General features: G+C 44.0%; 2 protein-coding genes across 6 annotated transcripts in view; both read right to left on the reverse strand.

Moving 5' to 3' along the window:
- The window catches only part of RNF8 (ring finger protein 8), a 33,808-nt gene extending 19,253 nt beyond the window's left edge, over positions 1-14,555 (reverse strand). The window contains exons 1-2 of one of the 3 annotated variants that reach the window (XM_027602438.2): positions 14,300-14,555; positions 7,120-7,248 (exon numbers count right to left, since the gene is read on the reverse strand). In XM_027602438.2, coding sequence (XP_027458239.1) covers positions 7,120-7,248; positions 14,300-14,410 — 240 coding nt within the window. In that variant the 5' untranslated portion in view covers positions 14,411-14,555. The remainder of the gene's footprint in view (positions 1-7,119; positions 7,249-14,299) is intronic. The other 2 variants (XM_027602437.2, XM_027602436.2) reach the window with 2 other exon arrangements.
- A 6,214-nt stretch (positions 14,556-20,769) lies between these two features.
- The window catches only part of TBC1D22B (TBC1 domain family member 22B), a 79,908-nt gene continuing 73,254 nt past the window's right edge, over positions 20,770-27,423 (reverse strand). Inside the window, exons 13-14 of one of the 3 annotated variants that reach the window (XM_027601350.2) lie at positions 23,508-23,596; positions 20,770-22,987 (exon numbers count right to left, since the gene is read on the reverse strand). In XM_027601350.2, the coding sequence (XP_027457151.1) occupies positions 22,899-22,987; positions 23,508-23,596 (178 nt within the window). In that variant the 3' untranslated portion in view covers positions 20,770-22,898. Of the gene's footprint in view, positions 22,988-23,311; positions 23,597-27,423 lie in introns of those variants that run through there. The other 2 variants (XM_027601348.1, XM_027601349.2) reach the window with 2 other exon arrangements.

A 27,423-nucleotide genomic window follows, 5' to 3' on the forward strand; every position in this document is an offset into this window, starting at 1 on the left:
ATTCAGCCTGAGAAATTATGAGAGTGATGAGTTCTGCTGACTTCTGAAACAACACAGGCAGAAATAAAAAAGGAGAGGGAGGGAGGCCAAAAGACTCTATAGCAGTTCTATAGCAGAATAGTTAATTACAGATTATACACAGGAAAAGGGTCTCAGGGAAAGTATTATGACACAGGAGGCCACCTATTGCCAAGGTACAGATATTTAAGAAAAATCTCAAAGACAAAGAGAGGGTTAAATAAAAGAAGGAGGTTACAGAAGCAGCCCAAGTCTGGAGCAAATAAGAAACCACTAAAAAACTGGGGTGAACTTTTAAGAGGTACTGCAAACCCTTCCCTAGATCCTCCACAGTAACCCGCCTCCTTCAGAGCCCTTTCGATCCAGAAAATAAACTCTCAACATTTTCCCATCCCATTTTACCCTTGGATCCATCTGTTTATCCACTCATCACTCCTTGGTGACATCTAGTGGTATACTTTGGACCACAGCCCCAAGTCAGGTCTGTTCACAAGGTGACTGTAGAAAAGGTTGAAAATACCAGGACTGTATGAGAACAGTCGAGTATTGCCCAGCATATGATCTTAAATACAATGGTTTAAATAAACCAAACTGTGTTCAAGCCTTTTTTTTTTTTTTTTAAGATTTATTTGAGAGAGACAGAGATGGCAAGAGAGAGCACATGAGCAGGGAGGAGAGGGAGAAGCAGACTCCCCGCCGAGCAGGGAGCCTGACGCTGGGCTCGATCCCAGGATCCTGGGATCATGACCTGAGCCAAAGGCAGACGCTTAACCAACTGAGCTACCCAGGCACCCCTCAAGCCTTTCTTGCTGTTGGTTTTCACAATCCCCAGTTTGAGCACTATCAGCAACAGCAAAGTGATAACCAAAGAAAAGCCTGCCCAGTGACTCCTAGCCATCGATGGGGAAAAGGTGGGATAACCAGCACCCACGTAAACGCCAATTACTTCACTTGATGCTCAATCTCTGCCCAGCGTCTTTAATCAGCTGTTGAGGAGAGTGGAAACCCAAAGCCAACAGGCAATGTTTTCTCACAGTTCACTAAATGATTTATGTAGCCCAGTGGTTCTCAACCTTGACTGTCCAGTGAAATCACCTGGAAATGTTTAAAAGAAACACTGACTGGGCTAATTGGTCTGAGATGGGGACTAGGTATCAGGATTTTTAAAGTAAAGTTGCTTTTTTTTTTCTATTATTTTTTTTAAAGATTTTTATTTATTCATTTGCGGGAGAGACAGAGAGAGAAGAAGCAGGGGTAAAGGCAGAGGGAGAGGGAGAAGCAGACTCCCTGCTTAACAAGGAGCCCGATGCGGGACTCGATCCCAGGACCCTGGGATCATGACCTGAGCCGAAGGCAGACGCTTAACCATCTGAGCCACCCAGGCGCCCAAGTTGCTTTTTTTTTTTTTTTAAGATTTTATTTATTTGGTGCGTCTGGGTGGCTCAGTTGTTAAGCCCCTGTAGAGCTCCACATTGGGCGTGCAGCCTGCTGAAGATTCTTTCTCTCCCTCCCCAACCCCCTTTAAAAAAAAAAGAAAAAAAGACAGCCATCTTCAAACCAGGAAGTGAGTTCTCATCAGAAACTAAACCTGCCTGCCTAATCACTGATCTTGATGCCTACCAAACTCCCGAACTGTGAGAAGTAAATGTCTGTTGTTTAAAAAAAACAAAAAAACTGCCAAACTGTTTTTCAAAGTGGTGGTATCACTGTGTATTCTCACTTGCGGTGTTTAAGAGTTCCAGTTACTCTGCATGCTCACCAGCATTTAGTATTAGAAATTCTTTACTAAAGCATAATATACAAACATAAAAGTGCACAAATCATAAATGTACAACTAGATGAATAATCACAAAGTGAACATCTCAGTGTAACTACAAGGTTTAAAAAAAAATTACACATTCTCAGCATCCCAGAACGTCCCCCCACCCCCCACCCCTACTTCCCTCTAGCCCCTAAGCCCCTCCCCCTCCATAAGGGGACTACTAGTGTGGCTTAACATCACACACTAGTTTTGCCTAGTTTGGACAATTATATAAATGGCATCATATAATATGTATTCTTTTGTGTCTGTCTTCTTTCACTCAATATTGTTTGTGAGATTAATCCATGCTGTTGAATATAGCAGTTCATTCATATTCATCCTAGTATAAGGTTTCACTGTAAGATTGTATCTACTGTTGATGAACACCTGAGTTGTTTCCTGGCAGTGAAATTATTGTCAGAATATGTGCAACTGTATATATATGCAACTGTAATAAATGCCAAATAATTTTCCAAAATGGTTGTACCAACTTATACTTCTACCAAAAGACTATTTGCCCCCATCCTCGCTAATGCCTAGGATGGTCATTATTTAATTTTAGCCACTCTGGCGGGTATGTAGTGGTATTCCATTGTGGTTTTAATTTGCATTTCCCTGATCACTAATGAGGTTGAACAACTTCTCATGGATATTGAACATTTGGACATAATCTTTTGTGAAGTGCCTGGCTCTTGCCCATTTTAAAAACTGGGTTATCTTTCAGGGCACCTGGGTGACTCAGTTGTTAAGCATCTACCTTCGGCTCAGGTCATGATCCCAGGGTCCTGGGATCGAGCCCTGCGTTGGGCTCCCTACTCTGCAGGAAGCCTGCTTCTCCCTCTCCCCCTGCTTGTGTTCCCTCTCTGTGTCTCTCTCTGTCAAATAAATAAATAAAATCTTAAAAAACAAACAAACTGGGTTATCTTTCTTTTTCTTATTGATCTGGAGTTCTGTACATATTCAAACATAAATCCCTCATCGGTTATGAGTAGCAAATATCATCTTCCACTCTGAGTTTACCTTTCCCTCTCTGAATGGTGTCTTTTGATGAATGGAAGTTCTTAATTTTAATGTGATACCAGCAGTATTATTTAGAAGAACCCCAGGTAAGCACAAAAACTGGAAATGGGGTTGAGAGCCACTGCTCCAGCTGCTGGACAACCAGAAGCTGAACTGTCCCAAGCAACAAGGTTTGTTCACAGACGACTGAATTCACCAGACACATTAAATGCCAGAGCCTGCAGACATGAAGGTAGGAATCACCAGGGAGCACACGAATAACAACATGAGAAGAATGAGAAAGGTTCAAACAACATGTCTGAGCCTCGAGGACTGAAGGCAAGTAAACCCACCAAGGCATTTCAGACTGACTCCGAAACAACAAATTTTCTGAATGAGCTGGATATTAATACATAAGATGAGCCATCTGAAGAGCTTTTCAACTGAAATGTACACAACGACAACATTCTGTGTGCAGAGTCAGCAGTCCCCCAGGGTTTTTCTTTTTTTAAGTCAATTTAAACTAAAATTGCATTTGTTGCAATTTTTAGGTCTGTACTTAAGCTTTCACTTTCTGGCCATTCCAGCATATAAGAGAGACCATTTAATGAAGAGAGAGTGTAGTTCTGAGTTTTGAATTATTTGAAATCTCTACCTCTTGAAAAGACTTGGCAAATGACTTCAAATATGACCATAACAATAATGTCCTGCATCTGAAATTCAAATCCTTCATCAGAAGAGGACTGCCAAGGCATCATGCCAGAAAAAAGCCACAAAGAAAAGGAGCATCTGTTAAGGAAAAAAAAAGGCAGGGGGTGGGGGGGGGGGGGGGTTGGTGCTTTTACCTGTAAGAACAGTTGCTCCATCAAAACACTCGAGTCACAGCTTCTCTTAAAAATCAGTTACCTCACAAATGGAATCAAAGCTAAGAGGCTTAAACCAGAAAAGACTTGGAAGAATCTGCAGCCTGCCTTCTCTCTGTATTATCTGTCTGAGCCCTAAGAGAGGAGTCTCATGGTAACAACAGCCTTCAAAGAAAGGGTATACGGCAAATGCTGGAGAGCGGCCCAGAAGCAGTCATGATCTGTGGCTGGCGTGGGCTGTCTCTGTGTCCCTAAGGCTGACATTCAAGGAACACTAAAACCAGTCAGCTGGTGGCTTCCCAACCTCTCAAAATCTGCTATCCCATAAATGGAACACATCCATACTGCACATAATCAAGGAGAGAAGCACCAGAGAACTCACCCCTCTAATACTGCAACCCCATTTCTCAGATAACCAACTCTGATAAGGAAAGCATCTTTTCCTAAGGTGGTTTGATATAAGCTACTGCAGGGGCTTTAAAACCTGGCATCTATGACTTAGATATGCATCATTAATTTTTTTTTAATCATACAACTGGTACAGGTTTCCCCTGATATCCAAAAGTAGAGCGTTCCCAAGCCAATGGTGTAAAGCAAAGAAGCAAAGCAGCAATCACCATTAACTTATATGGAAAATTTTTTTATTGTTCCCAGACCCAAAATATAACCTCTCTTAGGCTTTTCTGATACCTTAGGACATCGCTTGCTAACAGATGCACAGAATAAATCGAGATTAAAGCACAGATGCTCCCAGATACAGTTCAAAGCTGTGGCACCTTGATGCTGAGATGCTGAGTGTAGTCCCCTGGGAAAGAGCTTAGCAGGGCCACTCTCAGTGCTCTGGTGGCGCTGCCTCTATAACAGCTCACTGCAAAACAAATGTTAAACACTATTTTTGCCCTTTTTTTGTAAAAGAAATCTTCCAATTCTTTTTTGTAAAAGAAATCTATTTCTTTTCGTTAGCAAATACAGGCACCAATGTAGGTCTTTTGTAAAAGCGAAGTGTAGGATAGATAATGTGAACTTTCCAAAAGCGGAGCATACCTGTAGAGCAAATCAGAGTACTTCACTGGAATTTGACAACAGGATATGGTAGAGACTTATTTGAGGCTGGCTCATTCACTCACTCAACCAGTTAGAAGGCCCTGGGCAAGTCAATATATCTCTCTGGGTCTCAGATTCCTCTCTTCCCAGAAGACGTTAAACTTGATCATCTCTGAGGCCCCCTTTTCAGCACCAATCTCTATTGTGCTCCTAACGCCTTGCGAAGCGTACCAAACCAATTTACTTAGCACTTATACCCTCTCCTTCAACACAATGCCAACTCAACCTCATCCTAGTCAGGAAGGTAGTTTCTCAACAGTTTAAATCCAGCAGTTTTAAAAGCATGCAAAATGAGGCAGGCCTGCAGGATACCTGTGATATTGTGAATTATAATAAGAAATATATATTTGCTCTTTATCCCTGTTTCTAGCACAGAGCTCCTAAAAACTCTTGGAATTTCCTAAGTGGTGAGACAAAAAGGTGTCTTTTATTATGTTAATGAGGCAACCTTGGTCCAGGCCAAGGTCACCTAAGGATAGGGTCTATTTGCTAGGGGAACCAACCCAGTAATTGAAGGGTTGAAACTTTCAGTCCCACCCCTCAACCTTCTGGAGGAGAGAGGGGTTGGACATTGAATTGATCACCAATGGCCAATGATTTAATCAATCATGCTGTGTAATAGAGCCTTCATAAAAACCCAAAAGGATGGATTCAGAGAGCTTCTGGGTTGATGACTACATGGAGGTTTTGAGTGAGTGGCACACCCAGACAGGACCTGAAAGCTTTGTGCCCTTTCCCGCATACCTTACCCTACACATCTCTTCTGTATGGATGTTCCTCTGTATCCTTTATTCCTATCCTTTCATAATAAACCGGTAAACATAAGCAAATGTTTCCCTGAGTTCTGTGAGCCACTCTAGCTAATTTTTAGATTTTTTTTTTTTTTTTTTTGGACAGAGAGAGAGAGAGAGCACAAGCAGGTGGAGTAGCAGGTAGAGGAAGAGGGAGAAGAAGGCTCCGGGCTGAGCAGGGCCCAATGCAGGGCTCGATCCCAGGACCCTGAGATCATGACCTGAGCCGAAGACAGTTGCTTAACCAACTGAGCCACCCAGGCGTCCGCAAGCCACTCTAGCTAATTAATCAAATCCAAAGGGGGAGAAAGTCATTGGAACCAGTTGGTTCCAGTTGGTTAGAAGTACAAGTAAACAACTTGGACTTGTGACTGGCATCCTTGGAGCCTCCAATCTACAGCTGTTCGTCAGATGCATAGGTGTTAACCTGTAGAATTCGATGCTATCAGAACTGAGGTGAATAGTAAGACACCGAGCTGGCGTCCCAAGCAGTGCTTGGCAGTGTAAGATAACCCCTCCACCCCAGCACACCTCAGAACTGGTCTCAGACCATTTACTACTCTTCTTTCTACCAGGTGTCGTTACAACCCTTCCAACCAGAGCAGTGTAAGATGGTGTCTGAAGGCATTTCCTACTTCCTAATGTCTTAGCTGTCAACATTTGAATTTCTTTCAGAGCATAGTCTCTATTTTCACGGTATCCCTGGGTGCATGTATATCTGTACTTTAGGTGCCTCCTAATTGCTGGGCTTTACACACTATTTCACCTCCCTTAGTATTCACACCAGACCACTGATTTTCAAATTTGTTTAAAGCAAAAAAGGCCTGTATTCAAAGGAAATCTTCCTCAAGACACAAATATATAAAAGGGATTAAAAAGAGGATGGGAGTGTTGCTCTGATGGAAAGGAATTGGGAAGGGAAGGAGCTAAGTGCAGTCAGCTCAATTCCTTCCTCCTCCCAGTGCTCTGAACCATAGGTATACTCCAGAATATCCATTAGATTTTTCCCAAGGTCTCTGTACCTATGACTTACAAAGGACAATTCCCCCAGTGACTCAGTCTTGTTTCTGGAGCAGGACCTACTGCCCCAATTCAGGAGTTTCCTTCGAAGTAATGAACTTTCGTTCAAGTCATTAGAAATTATTTTGGGGGGCACCTGGGTGGCTCAGTCATTAAGCGTCTGCCTTTGGCTCAGGTCATGATCCCAGGGTCTTGGGATCGAGCCCCACATCGGGCTCCCTGCTCCGCAGAAAGCCTGCTTCTCCCTCTCCCACTCCCCCTGCTTGTGTTCCCTCTCTCACTGTGCTTCTCTCTGTCAAATAAATAAAATCTTTAAAGAAAAAAAAAATTATTTTGCTATAATCTAATCTCTGGCAGCATACAGAAATGGTTGTCTGTGGGGAAGACAACTGGCTGGCTAGGGGAGAAGATACACTTTTGAACCTTTTAATTTTGTATTCTGTATTACCTATGCAAAAAAAAAGTAATTTAAAAATAAACAAAAATTCAGTAAAAGTCATTAGGCATCTGTGGATTCCTGTACCTTGTTGTCCATAATTGTCCACTGGCCCTCGACATTCTGCTTCAAAACACAGTGGTTTCGGGAAATCATCAGAGGGCAGATTTTTGATACCAGTTGGTATGTGACACCAAATCCTCGCCCTATAGTCACCTAGGAAGACAACAATGTAAGAGACACAATCAGTCATTTTGCTGAAAAGAGAGGTCCTTTGCAATCTTGTCAACCAGCAATATTCACACGTCCTGACTTAAGATACCAGACTCTTGTGAAACCCATACAGCTTATCAGCTATCTCCTTAGCTTCCACGGGAACCAGCAGGTAGAAAAAGGCAAGAAGTTCTGACAAGGAGACAGCTGAATGAAGTTAATCATGGAATGTCAGAGTTGGGAGGACGCTGAACTTTTGTCATGAGATGGAGGAATCCTTTCCACACCGCCCCATCAACTAGTCTTTTTTTTTCCTTTCTTTCTTTCCTTTAACATTTTTTTATTTAGTTATGTTAATCACCATACATTATATCATTAGTTTTTAATGTAGTGTTCCATGATTCATTGTTTGCGTGTAACACCCAGTGCTCCTTTCAGTACATGCCCTCTTTAATACCCGTCACCAGGCTAACCCATCCCTCCACCCCCCTCCCCTCTAGAACCTTCAGTTTGTTTCTGAGTCCATAGCCTCTCCTCGTTCGTCTCCCCCTCCAATTTCCCCCCCCCTTCATTTTTCCCTTCCTACTATCTTTTTTTTTTTTAACATATAATGTATTATTTGTTTCAGAGGTACAGGTTTGTGATTCAACAGTCTTACACAATTCACAGTGCTCACCATAGCACATACCCTCCCCAGTGTCTATCACCCAGCCACCCCATCCCTCCCACCCCCCACCACTCCAGCAACCCTCAGTTTGTTTCTGAGATTAAGAATTCCTCATACCAATGATACATGTCTTTCTCTGATTGACTTATTTTGCTCAGCATAATACCCTCCAGTTCCATCCACGTCGTTGCAAATGGCAAGATTTCATTCCTTTTGCCCATCAACTAGTCTTAAACACTGCCAAGAACTACAGCCTCTATACAAGACAGTCCTTCCAATTTTTCAATGGCCCTAATTTGGCATCTTTCTTCCTATAAATTCCATCCTTTGGCTCTGGCTCTGCCCTGAACACCATGAGAAAATCTCCCATCCCCCTTCCACTTGACAGTTACAAAGTGTCTACTTAGTCTTCTCTTTTCTGGCCCTATGTTCCCAGTTACTTCAAACTTAACTCCCATGGCATAGGTTTGGGTCTCTTTGTGAGCCTAATACATCTGTGAAGGGACTCCTGGTTTATTTTTATTCCTAGATGTCACATTTAAAAAAAATTAATTTTGGGACGCCTGGGTGGCTCAGTCGGTTAAGCGTCTGCCTTCGGCTCAGGTCATGATCCCGGGGTCCTGGGATCGAGTCCCACATCGGACTCCCTGCTCCGCGGGGAGCCTGCTTCTCCCTCTGCCTCTCTCTCTCTGTTTCTCATGAATAAATAAATAAAATCTTTTTAAAAAATTAATTTTTATAACACAGTCAAATGCAAGCATCACTTTCCCAGTTCTAGATACCATCACTGGAGCATATAAATTGTATTAGCTTTCAGAGCAGATCTATCATGCTGCCAATGTATCCTCGGGCTTAGGAATGATTAAATTTCTTGGTCTAACCCTCCTCCAAGAATTGCTATGCTAAGTCATGTCTCTTCTGTCCTATACTTGACTAGTTGGTACATTTGGATTTGAGTGCAGGACCTTACATTGATTCCTATTAAATTTCATCTTGTTAGTTCAGCCTATCACATGAGCTTGTCAAGACCTTTCTGAATTTTTAATCTGCCATCAGACATACTCAATATCCCTTCCAGCTTTGACTCATCCACTATATTGATATAAGGCCTTCTGTACATTCAAGATACAGATAAAAAGATTGAAATAGGATGTAGCCAAAGGCAAAGCTCCCAGGAAAGCCTAGTAAACATTCCACCACACTATCTGGCTACACCTTTAACCAGTTGTAATTCAACCAGAAGTCTTTGCACTGAGTCCATATTTTCCATCTTATCCATGAGGACAGCATGAGAGCCTCTCGAAAAAGGTTGCAAAGAAGCCTCAATTCTCATCTATCACACTTTTCTGATGGACCAGTCTAGTTTATAATAACCCTGTCAAGGAAGAAAATGAAATTCCCCTGAAATTTAGATCTTAGAATCTCCTGCTGCTTCTTTTTGGTGCACAAGCCATCTCTGTAATAACCCATACCACAACCTTAGCTGGGAACAGTAAGCCAAATGGTCTGTGGTTTTCTAAAAGCTACCCATTTTGTTTTCTGAAAATCCTTCAGAATCATGCCAGTCCTCTTCAGTCCCTCAAAGACCATCATGACTCTCCTTACCCCGAATCTATGTTTCCGCGAAAACTCTCATCACAGTAACTGACACTACCATCTAAGCAGCTGCTTAGCCCCAAACCCAGGAACCATCTTTGATTCTTCTCTGTCCCTCCTCCTCACATTCAAATCATCAGCAAATTCTACTGGTTGTAAATCAAGTATCTCCTAAATCGGTCCACTTCTCTCTCTCTATGGCCAATACCTTCGTCCAAACAACCTGACCTCCTCCAGCTGTTTTTGCTTCCAAACTGCCTTCCCCACTCAAACCAACTTCATTCTTCACAGCAGCTGGAGTGGTAATTAAAATCTTTTAATCAGACCATTTCCCTTCTTTCCAAACTACATTAACGATCCAAACTACATTAACGATCCAAACTTCCTAACCCCCTCCAACTCTTTAGTCTTATCTCATACCACAGTCAGAAACACTCACCACTACCTGAGGGTTTTTTCTCCAGTCCCCTCTACTTAGAACACTCTTCTGAGACATCTGTATGGGCTCCTTCTCATCTTTCAAGTTTCAGCTCCTCAAGGGCCTACCCTGATTACCCTAAAGTTGTTGCCTGCGCCCTCCCCCACCATTGCATTCCTTCATGTTGTTAGCATGCACTTGTCACAATCCAAAATTATCTTGCTTGCTTTACCTATTCCCCACCCCTTACTAAAATATAAATTTCATAAGCAAGGACCTTATCTATCTTGTGTACCACTGTATTTCTGTGCTTGGGACAGTGTTTAGTAAATATGTGTGAGTGAATAGAGGAATAAAGAGCTTATGAGTCCTCCCAGATTCTAGGATAAGCACTTTTTAGGTCAGAAGTTTGGAAACTGGGTCATTACCACTGGAAACTATAGAGCAGAAGCCAGGAACTCTTACAATCTGATTTAAATTCTTCAGTTCTTTGAACAGTTTGCCAGAAATTCCATTTATTATCCAAGTTCCTCTGAATATCTATCCATCCATCTACCTACCTACCTACCTATATCTCCTTTAAAAATGGAATGTTTAGGGGCACCTGGCTGGCTCAGCCAGTAGAGCATGCGCCTCTTGATCTCAGGGTCATGAGTTCAAGCCCCATGCTGGGCATGGAGCCTACTTAAAATAATTAAATAAATAATTAAAATTTTTTAAAGATGCAATGTTTAAGGGTTTATCTGTCATCCTGGAGCAGTAAGAATTTCCATGTAGGTAGCTTTCTTTCTGTTTTTTTTTTTCTTTTTAATTTGAAAGAGAGCTGAGCATGGAACCTAATGTGGGGCTTGATCTCATGACCCTGAGCCGAAATCAAGAGTCAGCTGCCCAACCAACTGACCCACCCAGGCGCCCCGGTGAAGGAAGTACTCCATAGCCCATTTTAATACATGAGAGGAGACAGCCAGGTTACCATTGAGAGCTGTCTGGGTAAAGTATTACAGAAAAGGGAGATGAGTGCCTTTTTCTCCAATAGCCTCCCACAGACTCTGAATCCAGGGAAGTAAGGAACCACTCTTTTTCGTCCTACCCTTTACGGGTCTGGTCCTATAAGTTACCTAGGTACACCAAGGTTAGAGTCTGGTGCACTTATCCGGATATTCCAGCATCATTTGGACATAAAAGGAAATTTCCCATGGGAACTGAGTGCCAACAAACCACCAATGCAAGTGTTGGGGGTTGTTTCTATTTACAACAGTTTTGCAAGCCATTGTCCTTACCCACATTCACTGCTATCTCATTTCTCCTGGGCATGACTCCTATTGTTTCCCAGATGGCCAGCAAATACTCTAGAACCATCCTTTCCCTTTTTCCAACACCCTTAGGGCAAAAAAGTTTCATGAAAACCAAATACAAGAAAAGAAAGAGAAAAACGAAGATACTATGGTTCTTCCCAAAGCCCTAGATACTTATAAGGCCTAGCTAATTTGCAATACATCTCTATCTAATTTGGTTTTCCCCCAAACTCTCTGGATTGGTTCAAGAAATTAAAGGACAGGGGTGCCAGGCTGGCTCAGTTGGTGGGGCATGCAACTCTTGATCTCAGGGTCCTCAGTCTGAGCCTCACGATGGGCGCAGAGATTACTTACTTAATCAATCAATCAATCAATCAAAAGGCCTCTTTGGGGAAAAAAAAAGTTTAAGGACACCCATTCAGACAATTTACTTACTTCAGTGAAATAAGAAGAACCTTGTTTTATCGTTTTATCTGGGAAATCTGAGACTTTGAGGAGGACTGGAAAGGCAGGAAACTGATTCTGCTGCTATAACTACATCATATAAGCACACCTCCTAAATCTTGTACACACCACCTTATCTTTGGTTTGGGGCCCACTGAAATAAGTTAGGCTTCATCTCTTGCCTTAGTTCAGACCTCTCTTCACACACACTGCAGGCTATGCTCCAACTACTTCCTAACACCAGACCCTGCAGACAGCCAGGCCTGGCAGGTCTCTCACAAAGCACCCAGGGCAAGCCGGGCTTCCTACTATGTCTTTACCATTCACTATGGTTTGTATGGGTCTCTTCCCATAGAGGTGGCCCCACACAAAATTATCCAAGGGTTTAAAATATACGTGGAGTACTTTACAGTTCCTCTTGCCTTTGCTACAGGGGCTTTAATTCTTTTGCCCCCCCCACCCCAACTCCTACTCCCACTCCCAGTGCTATCAAGCTATTCAGAAGTAATGAATTAGTCCACATCAAGTGAATCTGAAAGAACGTTAACAAATGACTAAGTACTGGGGCGCCTGGGTGGCTCAGTTGGTTAAGCGACTGCCTTCGGCTCAGGTCATGAACGCGGAGTCCTGGGATCGAGTCCCGCATCAGGCTCCCTGCTCAGCGAGGAACCTGCTTCTCCCTCTGGCCCTCCCCCCTCTCATGTGCTCGCGCTCTCTCTCTCTCTCTCTCATTCTCACTCTCTCAAAATAAATAAATAAATCTTTTTAAAAAAATCGACTAAGTACTTTATAGGGCTGTGTGTGAGTGTGGAACACTTTCAGGGCTCAGGTTAAGTAATACTTGTAAAAGCCCAAACCCCGTACAAAATAAGGAATAGCTACTAATACTCAGGTGTTGGTATCTTCATTTGTTAAACTTCCCAAAGGTAAATGCTTTTGGAAAAAGCCAGGCAGGGAAAGGTCAAGGCTCAAGCCTCAAGCTCAAGGAATGTGTGCTGAGACGTGCCTGGGTGGCTCAGTTGGTTAAGCATCAAACTCTTGGGTTTGGCTCAGGTCATGATCTCGGGGGTTGTGGAATCGAGCCCTGTGCGGTGGGATAGAGCCCCATGTCAGGCTCTGGCTCATCGGGGAGTCTGCTTCAGATTCTCCTCTTCTGCCTCTCTCCTAGCGTGTTCTTGCTTTCTCTTTCTAAAATAAATAAAGAAAATCTTAAAAAAGAAAGAATGTGTGCCTAATGTGGACTCCAGGCACTGATACCTGGATAGAAAAAGAGAGATCTGGGGGAAGAGGTGTTTTCCTGCTGTTCTTCAAATCACAGCACCTGAGTAACCATTTAAAACCTCCTAATCTAGCAAGTTAAGGCTGGACCTGACTCCCATCTCTTACTTGAGGAACCACTGTTCTAGGATAGTACTAAATAATCCACATCTTGGCACTTAATTGTACAGCCTGCATGCCTGTTCTCAGACTGCTTCACTGTATAAAATTGTCTTTCCCCATTCAAGCAATAAACTCTGAGAGCAAAGTCGCTATTATTTGTCCCTCTCACAATACACCAAAAAACATAAATAATAAATATCTGGGAGACTGAATTGAGATTATGTAGCTTATAGAAAAAATCTAATTAAGCATACATAATAATCAAAAGACTTATCTTTCATATAAATTATTTCCAAAACCCAAATGGTTCCCAGTCACCACAAGCTGGTCCCTGATCCAGCTCCCTTTCCAGAGGGGATTGCACTCTAAATCGCTCTGCCCCCTCTTCTATCACTCTCTCTAAACCACCACCCCAGCGGCCCCCAACTGGAACCGTGCCTCACCTTTCCTCTTTTTTCTTTTTTGCATTCATGAGCGCATTAGAAAACATTACAAGCGGCCCCTGGAGAGGGCAGCTCTAATATTTCTGAATCCCTACCCCCAACCCACCTCAGGGGGTGCCACTCAACCCGTACCAAGACTCACAGGATAAATGTGGACCCTCCCAAAGCGTCAATTTTCCTCAAGAGTTGGAAAAGAAGACATTTTTACATTAATATTTACGCATTTAAAAGGACATGACCCAAACAGTCTTTTTCAAAATAAACTCTAGGAAGTTCATGCTTCTCCGCTCCCCCTCTCCAACCCCCCCGGACACCGGGCGCTTCGTGACTCCGGGTGGAAGTTGGGGCAGCTCTGCCGCCAGGGCCAGACACCACAGGGCTCCGTCCGATCCAAACAGGGGCTGTCCCAGTGCCCTCCCCAACCCAGTCGCCTCCTTCCCCTCCAAACCCCAGGCTGGTCCGCACATCCTCCACGGCCCACCCCTCCTCCAGCCCCTCCCCCAGCTCCCTCCCGCAACCCTGACTCCTGCCCAAGCTCTCGCACCGCAGGCCCAGACCTCTCTCAAAGGGGCCATCTTTTCTCCCGAGCGGTGCCCACTTTCCCCCCAAACACTTCGCACCTTGACTCCCCCAGCCGCCCGCACCAGAACCCCTTCCTCCTCTCCCTCAGAACCCCCTCTTCACATTTCTCCCCTCTGGCCGGCTCCCACCTCCTCTCTTCAATTCGTCCCTCCAGCCGGGACGCCCCGGCTCCCTCCCGGCCCTGCTTCCTCTAACCCCCTTCCCCCGCCCAAGGACCCCTCCCCCTCACCTCGTTTCCGTCCTCCAGCAGCAGCCACTCCGCGTTCATCCCTACCCGCCGCAAGCACCAGCTCCGGCCACCGGCGCGGTCTCCCGTGACCAACGAGCCGGGCTCCTCCATAGCCCACTCCGACCCGGCTCGCGGTCAGCACAGAGCGAGACCCCCGCCCGGGTTCCCGCCGCCTCTCAGCTTCGTCGCCAGCGCCATCCCTAAACAACAGACAGAAGCAATCGCTACGCGCTCGCGATCGATGTGAACACCCGCTCGGCCAGCAAACCGGCGTCACTGCGCCTGCGCCGGAGGGAGGCCGCGGCGGGCGTGGCACAGGTGAGCCGCGTCTTAGCTCCGGGTTTGGCGGGGTCGCACGGAAGCTGCCCTTCTCAAGAACCACCACCCCAGTCCTAGACGCCCCTAGGTGGAACCTCTTCTCACCTTACCCCCCCTTTTTGGTAAAAAATTGATTTTACTTTATGACGAGTTCCATGTTACCTAAAACTATAACTTTTAAACAACTTTAAACTTGTGATTGGGGGCGCCTGGCTGGCTCAGTCAGTAGAGCATGAGACTCTTGATCTCGGGCTGTGAGTTCAAGTCCCACCTTGGGTGTAGAGCTTACTTAAAAAAAGGGGGGGGGGTGCCTGGGTGGCTCAGTCGTTAAGCGTCTGCCTTCGGCTCAGGTCATGATCCCCGGGTCCTGGGATCGAGCCTCTGAGCGGGGTCCCTGCTCGGCGGGAAGCCTGCTTCTCCCTCTCCCACTCCCCCTGCTTGTGTTCCCTCTCTCCCTGTCTCTGTGTCAAATAAATAAATAAAAAATCTTAAAAAAAAAAGAGAGAAAGAGCACAAAACGTGTTGAGACTGTTACTAAATAGCATCTGTTTGGTATGACCTTTTACTACTGAATTTTTCAAAACTTACAGGAGACAAATCTATGGAGGCAGAAAAGTGGGGGCCAGGACTAAACGCAAACAGACATGAAAGAAGTTGGGGAGGTGATAGAAATGTTTTGAAACTGGATTGTGGTGATGATTGCACAATTGTGTACATTTACTGAAAAGTCACCGAAGCATTACATACACTTCCATCGGACAAATTTTATGGTATATAGATCATCCTCAATAAAGCTATTAAAAACAATATCTGAAATTCTTTCCTTTGATCCTCCAGTATAGTGTGGTAGCCCTTCCCTGCAGTGAGTACATCTGTGATAATTCAACACCCCCTCTTGTCTTCTCCATTTTCCAATACATGGTTAGCAATTTTCTTAAATTCTGTCAGGGGAAACTATATACACTAAATGAATCATACAAAGCACAACAGCACAGGGCTAACATTTATTGAGAACTAAGTGCCAAGAACTAGGCCAAGCACCCTACTTACTTTATCTTATATGCTCCTCACAAACACTATGATAGTGGTTACGATGATAATTCTTAATTTTAAGCTTGATGAGAAAAGAGGCACAGAGAGAAGTTTAGTAATCTTCTCCAAGTAACAATTTCAATGGTAGAGTAGAATGCCAATTCAGTTCTAATTTCCTAACCATAGTTGCAACCCCAGCCTGGAGTTTTATCTGTGTGGCATGGTCAGATCAAGAATTTCGGCCTGAAGGGTGCTCAACTGGTCAAGCATCTGACTCTTGGTTTTGGCTCAGGTCAAGATCTCAGGGTCTCCGCACTGGCTCCGAGCTCAGCATGGAGTCTGCCTGTCCCTCCTCCTCCCCCTCTACTTCTCCGCCACCCCCTCAAATAAATAAATAAATAAATAAATAAATAAATAAATAAAATCTTTAAAAAGAATTTCAACCTGTGATGTAAAAGACGGTCAGGAAAATGGGTGGGAGCCACAACTGTACTCATGCAGGTGCTTCCCTAGGCTTTGGATTACATGTCTGTTGGTGCCTCCATCCCACCTTAGCATTCTGTGCTGGGAACAGCAAGGGCATCTAGAGGCCATCCTGACATTTCCTTGGCATGTCCCCTTAAGCTCCTCTTGGCTGTGACAGTTTCTCAGACTTACATTGTTTTTGATGACCTTGACAGTTTTGAGGAGTACTGGCCAGGTATTTTGTAGAATGTCCCTAAATTGGGATTTGTCTGATGTTTTTCTCATGCTTAGACTGGGGCTATAGGTTTTAGGGAGGAAGACCAGAGAGGTAAAATGTCATTCTCATCATATCATAGTGAGGGTACATACTATCACCATGAATTATTACTGTCGATGTTAACCTTGATCATCTGGCTGAGGCAGTGTTTGTCAGGTGTCTCTTCTGTAAAGTTCCTCTCCCCTTTTGCGGACGGTGCCTCTTGGAAGGAAGTCACCCCGCACCGCCTACACTTAAGGAGTGGGGAGTTATGCTCCACTTCCTTATGAGCAGGGTATCTACATATATTGCTTATAATTCTTCTGCATGGGAGGGGCACCTGGGTGGCTCAGTCAGTTCAAGTGTGTCTCACTCTTGGTTTCAACTCAGATCATGATCTCAGGGTTGAGACTGAGCCCTGTATCAAGCCCTGCATCAGGCTCCGTGCTCTGAGGGGAGTCTTCCTCCCCTCTCCTTTTGCCCCTCCCCCCCCACTCTCCCATTCTCTCTCTCTTTTACTCTCTCTCTAAAATAAATAAATCTTAAAAAAAATAATTCTTATGCATGGGAGATTTGTCTCTTCTCCCCCATTTATTTATTGAATCATTTATTCATATTGGTATGGACTCATATTCATATTGGCACGGACTCACTTATTTTATACTTTGCTTTATAATCCAATACCACTTTACTTTCTTGCTCAAATTGTTCCTACTTTGACGACACTGTCCCTTTGACATACTTCCATCACTGCGCTTTATAGAGCACATCCTTACTTTCTGGCACAGGATGCTCTAGACCTAGAGTCAGCCAATTCTCCAAGGAGCCCTGCTTCCTTTCACTGGGAAATGGTATTAGAAACCAAGACCTGGACACTAATTGTGCTGGTTGCAACTGTTACTGCTTCTAGGTTCTCTCAGCTGACAGGGAAGTAAATATTTGTATGAATACTAACTCCTCCATATCCCCATACCTATGAATATTTATAATGTATGTATGCACTTGTATGTATGTATAGTGTATGTAGTAACACATATATCTCCGTTGGTAAGCTGAATGTGTGCATAATGATGGCTTACAACTCTAATGCATTACCACCTGGCCCCTGGATCTTTCCAGTCATCCCCCCACCCTTGCTTATCTGTAACCTTCCGCTCTAAAACTGAAGAGCCTGGCTCCTACCATATGCCATCCATTTATTTGATCATCATTTCCAGTATACATATAGTGTTTTCAGAATTGTTAACCCATACACCCGTGGGAAATACTTTATCAACGAGAGTACACTACTTATGCATAAGTCTTTGACTTTCAGTCTTACAGACTTCACTCATTTCCAAAATTCCTTAGATCGGCACCCTTTTCCCCACCCCCTTCAAAGAGGTTATTGCATAGATTCTTTTGTCACAGTCTGTATTCTACCTAGGATCCCCTGACCTCCTATAATGATCTTTTATAATTCATAGACATTAAGGCTCACTTCATAAAGTTCCATGAGTTTTGGCACATGCATAGTGTCATATATTATAGTATCATAGAGAATAGTTTCATCTCCCTAAAAAGTCTCCTGTGCTTCATCTCTACTTGACCCTATACCTTGTTTTATTTTACAACATATCCTGGAGATCACTTCATAGCAGGATAGATCTACATTCCTCCTTCCTCTTTACAGCTGTGTATTAATCCATTGTGCAGATGTACCTTTGTTTCTTCAACCAGTCCTTGAATGATATACAGTTTGGCTCTTTCCAGTCTTTAGTTATCACTAATGGTCCTACAGTGAATTAGTAGGTACCATTTATGAGTACCTATTATATGCTTTTCATATATTATCTTTACTAATCCTTACTACCATGCTGCCAGATATCTCCACTTACCTATGAGGAACCTGAGACCATTGGGTTGCTCAAGGTCTCCTCACCATGAGCTCCTTGAGAGTTATGTCTTGTTTTCACTTGTATTCCTGACATTTTTAATGATTGAATAAATGTAACTCAACTAGTAAATGGCAGTCCTGGGAACTGAAGCCAGGGTTGTGAGCTTGGACCTACCTAGCCCCAAAGGCTGCACTCATTACAGCCCAGCAGTGGTCTCTAAGGTGGAATGGTCATACCCCAGGGAGTACACAAGATGACCCGTTTGCTTGTGGGAAGAATATATTCGAATATCTACTTAGGTTTTTATCCAATCCTTTAAAAAACAAAGTCTACTTTTGTGGATATTTTATACTTACATAAAAGGACAACACAGAGGATATATAGAGACTTTATACAAATAAATGCTGGGCTGTATCCTCAGCCCTTCTTTTGTTGCTAAGAGTGCGTGGTCAAAACAGTTTGGAGAGGGGCACCTGGGTGGCTCAGTTGGTTAAGTGACTGCCTTCAGCTCAGGTCATGATCCTGGAGTCCCAGGATCGAGTCCCGAATCGGGCTCCCTGCTCAGCGGGGAGTCTGCTTCTCCCTCTGCCCCTCCCTCCTCTCATGTGCTCTCTCTCTCAAATAAATAAAATCTTAAAAAAAAAAAAAACAGTTTGGAGATACTGCCTTCTAAGATTTGGGGATTTTATTATCTCCATCTCCCCTGTTTATTCCCTTATAACAGTGAATCTCAACTGGGGGCAATCCCCCCCCAGGACATTTAGCAATATCTGGGAGCATTTTTTATTGTCCTGACAGGGGCATCTAGTGATTAGAAGCCAGGGATGCCCCAAAACATCCTACAAATCACAGGACAGCCCCACAACAATCATCATCCAGTCCAAAATGCCAGTAGTGGTAAGGTTGAGAAACCTTGCGTTATACCCATCTCCAGAGGGGAAAATGGAGGGGGATGAGAGAGCGGATGCACAAAAGGAAGTAGGGTGTATCTGTGTCTGTAGATCTGACACCTGTCTCATTACATATGCTCAATTAAACAGAATTGAAGGGGCGCCTGGGTGGCTCAGTCGTTAAGCGTCTGCCTTCGGCTCAGGTCATGATCCCAGGGTCCTGGGATCGAGCCCCACATCGGGCTCCCTGCTCCGCGGGAAGGCTGCTTCTCCCTCTCCCCCTCCCCCTGCTTGTGTTCCCGCTCTCGCTGTGTCTGTGTCAAATAAACAAATAAAATCTTTAAAAAAATAAAAAATAAACAGAGCTAAGGAATGTTAGAAAGGGTTGACAGTGGAAAGGCTTGGGAAGTAGGAAAGGAAAACAAGAGGAGGAGGAGGAAGCACAGGGCAAGAGGAAGAAAGGGAAAGGGGGGAGAGAACTATGGAAAGGAAGTGGGGCAGACTGTTTTCCAAGATGATTATAAAATCTCCCATCCCACACACTCTTAAAACGGGACACTGACACTCCTCCCATTGGGAGATGGCATCGACATTTCCTCCCCTGGAATCTAGGTGGGCATGTGACACCAGAAGAAGTGATGTCATGCCATAAAAGATAATACAGCTTCCACCCAGCCTTTGTGGGATGCTCTTGGAACACAGTCCCCACAAGGAACTGGAGAGAACAAACACATGAAGAGAGCACATGCAGATCTGGCCAACAGCTCCAACTGAGGTCCCAACTGATATCCAACATCAACTGCCAGACATGGGAATGAAGGTGCCCCTAGATGATAGTGGCCCCCAAGAGTGAGTCACCCTTAGCCTTTGAGTCTTTCCAGCCGAGGCCCCAGGCCTCATGGAATAGTGATCCCCGAACTGTCACCCCTGTTGTGCTCCACCCAAGTTCCTGCCCTAGAGTCTGTGAGCATAAAATAATGGTTGTGCTAAACCACTTAGTTTTGGGGTAGTTTGTTCTACAGCAATACAGACCTGGAACAGGAAAGGTGTGGGGGAGGGTGGTTGGACAGTCATTGGTTTCTCTGTTTCTATATTAGGGTAATACTAGCTGATATAACATACAAACCCCAAGTTTCAGTGGTTGAGCGCAAGAGTTTATTTCTTACATAATTGTCCAGTGCAGTGTTCCTGGTTGGTGGACAGGCTTTCATTGAGTCATTCAGGAGCTCAGACTTCTTTCATCCTGAAGGGCTTGGAGTCTTCTACATCTACAAAGCAAACCAGGGGAAGAAGGAATCAAGAAGGCACACCTGCTTCTTAACTGTCTTGTCCCCAGTGTGACATACATTTCCCTCTGCTCACATTGTGGAGAGAACTGGTCACATGACCCCACCTACCTCCAGGAAAGGTCGGGAAATGTAATCCCTGGTTGAGCAGCCAGTTCCCAGAAACTACTCTATTCCATGGAAAGGGGAGCATGAATTTTGGTGGACAGCTGTCTCTGGCAGACTTTAGAACCCAAGCTTATGAATTAAAATGATGATCATGACAAAGCTTTCTCTTCCTCTCTCCCATTTCCTTTCTTTTTATCTCCCTGGAATAGAGGTGGGGGGAAAGGATGGAGCACAAGTCATCACATTTTGCTCACTCTGTGGCTTTTGTGTAAGGTCAGCCCTGAATTCAGTGGGAAACTTAGAGGCTACTGTGGCATGGTGGTGAGGCATGTGGAGTTCGGAGCCACGTTGCCTGAGTTCAAATTCTACCTCTGCTACTTACCAGACATGAGACCTTAGGCAGGTTACTTGACTTCTTCAAACCTGAGCTTCCCCATTTATAAGAGAAGGGTGATGATAAGGGTAACGCTCGACTTACAGGATTGTTAGGAGGATTAATCTGGTGAATTCCTGTAAGATAGTTTTGCTTGGTACATAGTAAGTACCCAATCGCCATGAGCTACTATCGTAGAAGAATGGAGCGTCAGTGCTGCAGAAGCTACCCCCGGCAGGTAGAAAAGTCTCTCTCCCTGGGCCTTCTCTATGTTCTCTTGTCTAAAAGACCAGAAACAAGATGTCTTCTCCTCTTTAAATTGGTTTATTATAAAGTTAGAAATCCCTTCAGTCAATTTTAGACTTCTGTTACCCATCTCCAAGCAAGATGGGTGTTTTAAAACGTCTAAAGCAAATAGTTCCCACTGTGAGCAAGGGTTGATCCATTCTGGTGGTACAGCTCTGCTCACTGATTTGAAGCGTGGTTCCCCTCGGTGAGGTTCAGTAAGGGTGAGGCAGAACTTTTTTTTATGTCTTCAAAAGATTGAGCAAAGAAAGGGGTCTGATGTAGCATCTCAAGCGAAGTTCCGTGTTTCTTCTTCAGTACTCTCTGATCCTGAGATCACAGGCCAACTTCTCAATAGACTGCTGCATTTAGTCATCTGTGTTCACTAGACTTGGAAGATTTCAGGGTGTCTGGGGGGAGGTGAGATCCCAGATGGAGTGATCCAGCCTTAGGGTGTGTGTGTCAGGGGTGGGGAGGTGGGGTTCTTGGCTCCACATTCTCACTCACTCTTCCTTTTTTCTTACTCTTTTATTCTACCATCTCTTCCCTGCCCACCCCCAGCTGTAAGGCTCTATGCTGAAGGAATCACGGAAAGATGCCTTTTATTTTTGAAAGGGAAATGTTTTAGAAAACCAGAAGTAGGTGAGGAGGGAAAAAGGGACCATCTGCTTTGGACAGCTTGTGTATTAAGTGCTATTTTGTGTAAACATGGGATTTTAAGTATACAATTGTTAAGATATTTCTGATACTTTTAATCAAGTTAAAAAGTTATTTTGGAAGTGTGTATAATGAGTCATCAAGTTTATTGTATTCTGGAGGTACCTTAATCAGTAATTAAGGTGGGTGTTTCGGAGGTCCGTGAAAGTAGTTCTGTAGGAAACTACCACATTCCTTTTTGGTTGGGGCTCCGGCTGTTTCTTTAAGTGTCCGCACCCTTTAACTTGCCAGGGATCAGTACCCACTTCAAATATTTATTACCCATCTGATTTTATTGAGGGGGAGATGGAGGGAGGAAAGGAGGAGGTAGGCAAGACAGAGGGAAAGAAGACAGTGAGAATCAGGTATCAATAATTACTGCTTTGTTTTCTTCTCCTTACAGAGTTAGCTTCAGGCTGTTTATTTTGCAACTAATACACGGTATCAGGTGCCTAATATAAAATAGGCTTGGGGTGACTTACAATTGAATCCTATCACTCTGCGTTGGCTATTTTTGGACTACAAAAAAACGCAGAAATCCCTAATTCAATTCACCTTTGTCTGGGGTTGGGGAACAGGGAGAGAGAGTGGGAGTGTTTCTCACACGGAGAACCTTGAGTTCTATAATCCAAGGTTATAATGCAATTCTCATCACATTTTTTTGACTTACAAATTTATTGCATTATCAGCTGTGATATTTATTATTCAGGACTTGTTGAAACGTGCTCAAGTTTATTTCAGCTAGCAGCAGGCTTCTCTCTCCCATTTCAGTAGGCACATGCAGAGCTGTGTTTTTCAAATTCAAGTTAACACTCAGTAATGACTCTTGATCAGCATTTTTGAAAAATGAAATACAATAGAACAGGTCATAGGCCATCACACATAGGAAGGGTACATACTGTTTGTGAAATGTTCATTATTTGTGTATGTGTCTGTGTTTGTGTACTGGGCTCAATGTAAAACGTGTTTTTTACTGTAGGTTGTGGACGAAAACCTTTGGAGGATTTCTGGTGCTAGACAAGACGGCGTAAGCCCACTGCAGTCTCTCTCTTCCACTTATGACGACTAAAAATGCTGTTCAAAATAGAACTGCCTGAGAATTCTGAAAAGTAAACAAGCAGGCAAATTAGAGAGGGAGTCAAAGCTTGAAGAAGCTATCCGTAGGGGGTGAGTTTCTCAAAATTTTTCCATCTTTTCTCTCACAGCTTTGACTTGAGAGCCTCGAGGTCCCAGGTAAGGGGCCTCCCAGCAGCAGAGGCAGCAAAAACTGAGAGAAACCTAAAAGAAACCAGTTCTTGTTTCTTATACTCTACCCGGCAACACTTCTGACACCAAATGTGTGGGGCTTTTTCCCACATCAAACAATTCTCCAGCTCTCTGGATGCCAACGGGTCCAACTGGCATCCAATTGGACCAATTCTGACACCACCTGGAACTAGCACAGAACCCACAAGTTAAGAGCTCAGTCCCCAAAGACTGCCCCTACTTCAGATGCCAGTCATATGCCCCAGGTTGTCACTGGTATACTGACCAAATGGCTATAAATTGGGGGGTCCCCTTAACCCCTTCCTTGGGTTTGATAATTTGCCACAGTGGCTCACAGAACTCAGAGAAACACTTACTTATATTTACTGGTCTATCATAGAGGAACATCCAGATGAAGTACATAAGGTGAGGTCTGGAAGGGTCCTGAGTGCAGGTGCTTCTGTCCCTGTGGAAGTTGGGGTGCATTACTCTTCCTGGCACATGGATGTGTTCACCAGCCCAGAAGCTCTGTGAACCTCTTTGGTAAGGGTTTTTTTTTTTTTTTAAAGATTTTATTTATTTATTTGAGAGAGAGAGCACAAGCAGGGGAAGGGGGAGGGGAAGAGGGAGAGGGAGAAGCAGATTCCCCACTGAGCAAGGAGCCCGACCGGGACTCGATCCCAGGACGCTGGGATTGTGACCTGACCGAAAGCAGACGCTTAGACCAACTGAGCCACCCAGGCGCCCCTCTTTGGTAAGGGTTTTTAAGGGAGGTTTCATCACATACCATATACCATAATTATTAACTCAATCTCCAGCCCCTCTCCCCTGCCCCAGATGATGGGGATGGGGCTGAAAGTTCCAAGCTTACAATGATGGCTTGGTCTTCTGGTGACCAGCCCCCCATCCTGAAGCTATCCAGGAGATCACCATGAGTCGCCTCAAAAGATGAGTTGAACTAAAGATGCTCCTATCACTCAGGAAATTCCAAGAATTTTAGGAGCTCTGCATCAGGGACTGGGGGCAGAGACCAAATATATATTTCTTATGTCACAAACTACATCTCTCTGACCAGAGGACTTGGGAAAAGTGTCCCTGCAAGCCAGGGCTGGAGGGATGGGGGGGCGGGGATTACAACGAATTCTTTTTCTCTCTCTCCCAGACCTGCCCCAAGGGCAGGACTCAATTGTGCAGCAGTCCGTACCAGTATGGGCAGCAGAAATTTCCAGAGAAGCACTGTCATTCTGGCTGACTAGGAAACAGAGCACTGGTAAGCCAGAGAGTATAGGGGGAAATCCTAGAAAGAAGCCATCTGGAGAAGGGGAGCCCAATTCTGTGTATGAAGTGGCACAAGTTTTGCATGGTTGAAACCAACCCAGCATAGCAAAACCTCTGAAAAACTGAAATGACCTTGGAACACGGTCATGGCCCACAGGTGAGAGAAAACTTGCAGCTTGGAACCTAACTGGGTAGATTGCCTACTAAACCAAAACAAAACAAAATGAAGTCAGTGTTTTCTAGAGCAGAGATCAGATAATTTTTTCCATAAAAGGCCAGATGGTAAATATTTTGGGCTTTGTGGGCCATACAGCCTATCATGACTACTCAACTCTGCTGTTGTAGTGTCAAAGCAGTTAAAGACAAGATATAAATGAATAAATACTGTGTTTCAGTGAAATTTTATTCACAAAAAGAGGAAGAGGGTTGGATTTGGCCCACAAGCCATAGTTTGCTAACTCTTGCTCTAGAGGATTTTAAGAAGACTGAGATTCTCACAGGCAATATTCAAAATGTCTAGGATATAATCTAAAATGACTCAACACCCAAAGACCTAGAAAAAGGTGACCCATTTTTAGAGGAAAGACATGAAAGATGCCAACCCCAAGATGACTCAGATGTTGGAATTGCCAGACAAAAATGTAAAACAGGTATTACAATTATGCTCCATGAGGTGAAAGTAAACACACTTTAAATGAAGGAAGAAAATAGAAATTCTCAGTAGAGAAACTAACTATAAAAAGAATCAAATGGAAATTTTTGAACCCAAAACCACAATATCTGAAATAAAAATTCACTATGTGGGCTGAATAGTAGAATGGAGATGACAGAAGAGGAGTCAATGAACTTAATGAGAGATGAAGAGAAAGTCCTTAATCTGAAAGGAAAAATAGTGAATAAATAAAACAGAATTTGAGGAACTATGAGTCCAACATTCATATCATTAAGAGTCCCAAGGGAGGAGTGAGATTGGTGCAGAGAAATACATATACATTTGAAGAAATAATAGCTGAGAGCTTCTCAAATTTGGGGAAAGACATAAAATTACAGATTCAAGAAACTCAAACCCCTAGGGCGCCTGGGTGGCTCAGTCAGGTAAACGTCTGCCTTCGGCTCAGGTCATGATCCTGGAGTCCCATCGAGTCCACATCAGACTCCTTGCTCAGTGGGGAGCCTGCTTCTCCCTCTGCCTGCCACTCCCCCTGCTTGTGCACTCGCACTCTCGCTCTGTCAAACAAATAAATAAAATCTTAAAAGAAACTCAAACCCCAAACAAGATAAATGCAACAAAAAAACCCCCACAACTCCAAAAACAAAAACAAAAACAAAAAACCCCCACACTCAGATACACAATCAAACTTCTAAAACCCAAAGAAAAAGAAAAAAATCTTAAATGCAGCCTGAGAAAAACGATGGTGGTTTCCCAGAATATCAAAAATAGAATTACCAGATGGCCCAGCAATTCTGCTTATGGGTATATCCCCAAAAGAGTTGAAAGCAAGGTCTCTAAGTGATATTTATTTATTTGATGTATTTATTTTAGAGAGAGAGAGTGAGCGCAGGCAAGTGGGGGGAGAGGCAGAGGAAGAGAAATAGACTCCCTGCTGAGCACAAAGCCTGATGTAGGGTTCAATCCCAGGACCCTGAGATCATGACCTGAGCTGCCCAGGTGCCCCTCTAAGTGATGTTTATACACCCATGTTCTTAACAGCAGTATTCTCAAAAGCCAAAAAAGGAAACTCATCTGACCATCAATAGATGGATGGAAACAAAATATGGGGTGCGCACGCACATGTGTGTACATGATGGAGTATTACTCAGCCTTAAAAAAATGGAAGGAAATTCTGGTATATGCTACAACATGGATGAACCTTGAAGACATTATGCTAAGTGAAATAAGCCAGTCCAAATGGCAAATACTGTATTGTTCCACTTATTTAAGTTACCTAGAATAGTCAAATTCCTAGAGACAGAAAGTAGAATGGTGGTTGCCAGGGGCCACATGGAGGAGGAAATGGGGAGCTGTTATTTCATGGGTACAGTTCCAGTTTTGCAAGGTGAGACGAGTTCTGGAGATGGACGGTCGTGATGGTCGCACGACAATGGGAATGCACTTACCACTACTGAACTGTACACCTCAAAGTGATTAAGATGGCAAACTTTATGTTATGTACATCTTGCCACAATTTTTTAAAAAGCAGTCTGAGAAAAATAATAAATATAGAACAATGGGGCGCCTGGATGGCTCAGTCGGTGAAGCGTCTGCCTTTGGCTCAGGTCATGATCTCAGGGTCCTGGGATCGAGCCCCGCGTCAGGCTCCCTGCTCAGCGGGGAGTCTGCTTCTCCTTCTGCCTCTCACCTCGCTCTCATGCCCTCTCACTTTCTCTCTGAATTAAATAAAGTCTTAAAAAAATAAAAAATATGTAGAACAATGATTTCAAGGACTGTGGAGTGATCAGAAACTGTGGAAGAGAGAGCAGAACAACAGCTTTAAAGTGCCAAAAGAAAATAACTGTATCTAGATAAAATATATTTGGGACTGAAGGCAAAACAAAGACCATTCTCAGATGAAGGAACACTAAGAGAACTGCTCAAGAGTTGTTCAGGCAGAAGGGAAATCCGTTTCAGGGGGAAGCTGGAGCTTCAGGGATGAAGGAGAAACATACATGGTAAATGTCTCCTCTGAAGTTCTTTAAAATACACGTAACTGTTGAGGCACCTGGGTGGCTCAGTCGTTGGGCATCTGCCTTTGGCTTGGTTCATGATCCCAGGGTCCTGGGATCAAGCCCCATATTGGGTTCCCTGCTCAGCCGGAGGCCTGCTTCTCCCTCTCCCACTCCCCCTGCTTGTGTTCCCTCTCTTGCTATGTCTCTCTCTGTCAAATAAATTAATTAATTAAATTAAATTAAATACATGTAACTGTTGAGAGCAACACTTTTTGATCTTGAGCCAGGCGTATGGCTGCCTGGACCATACTAATCATCCAACCTCCCTTGAAACTAGGTGTGACCTAA

This window comes from Zalophus californianus, chromosome 7 (genome assembly GCF_009762305.2).
Source record: "Zalophus californianus isolate mZalCal1 chromosome 7, mZalCal1.pri.v2, whole genome shotgun sequence".
Classification (NCBI taxonomy): domain Eukaryota; kingdom Metazoa; phylum Chordata; class Mammalia; order Carnivora; family Otariidae; genus Zalophus; species Zalophus californianus.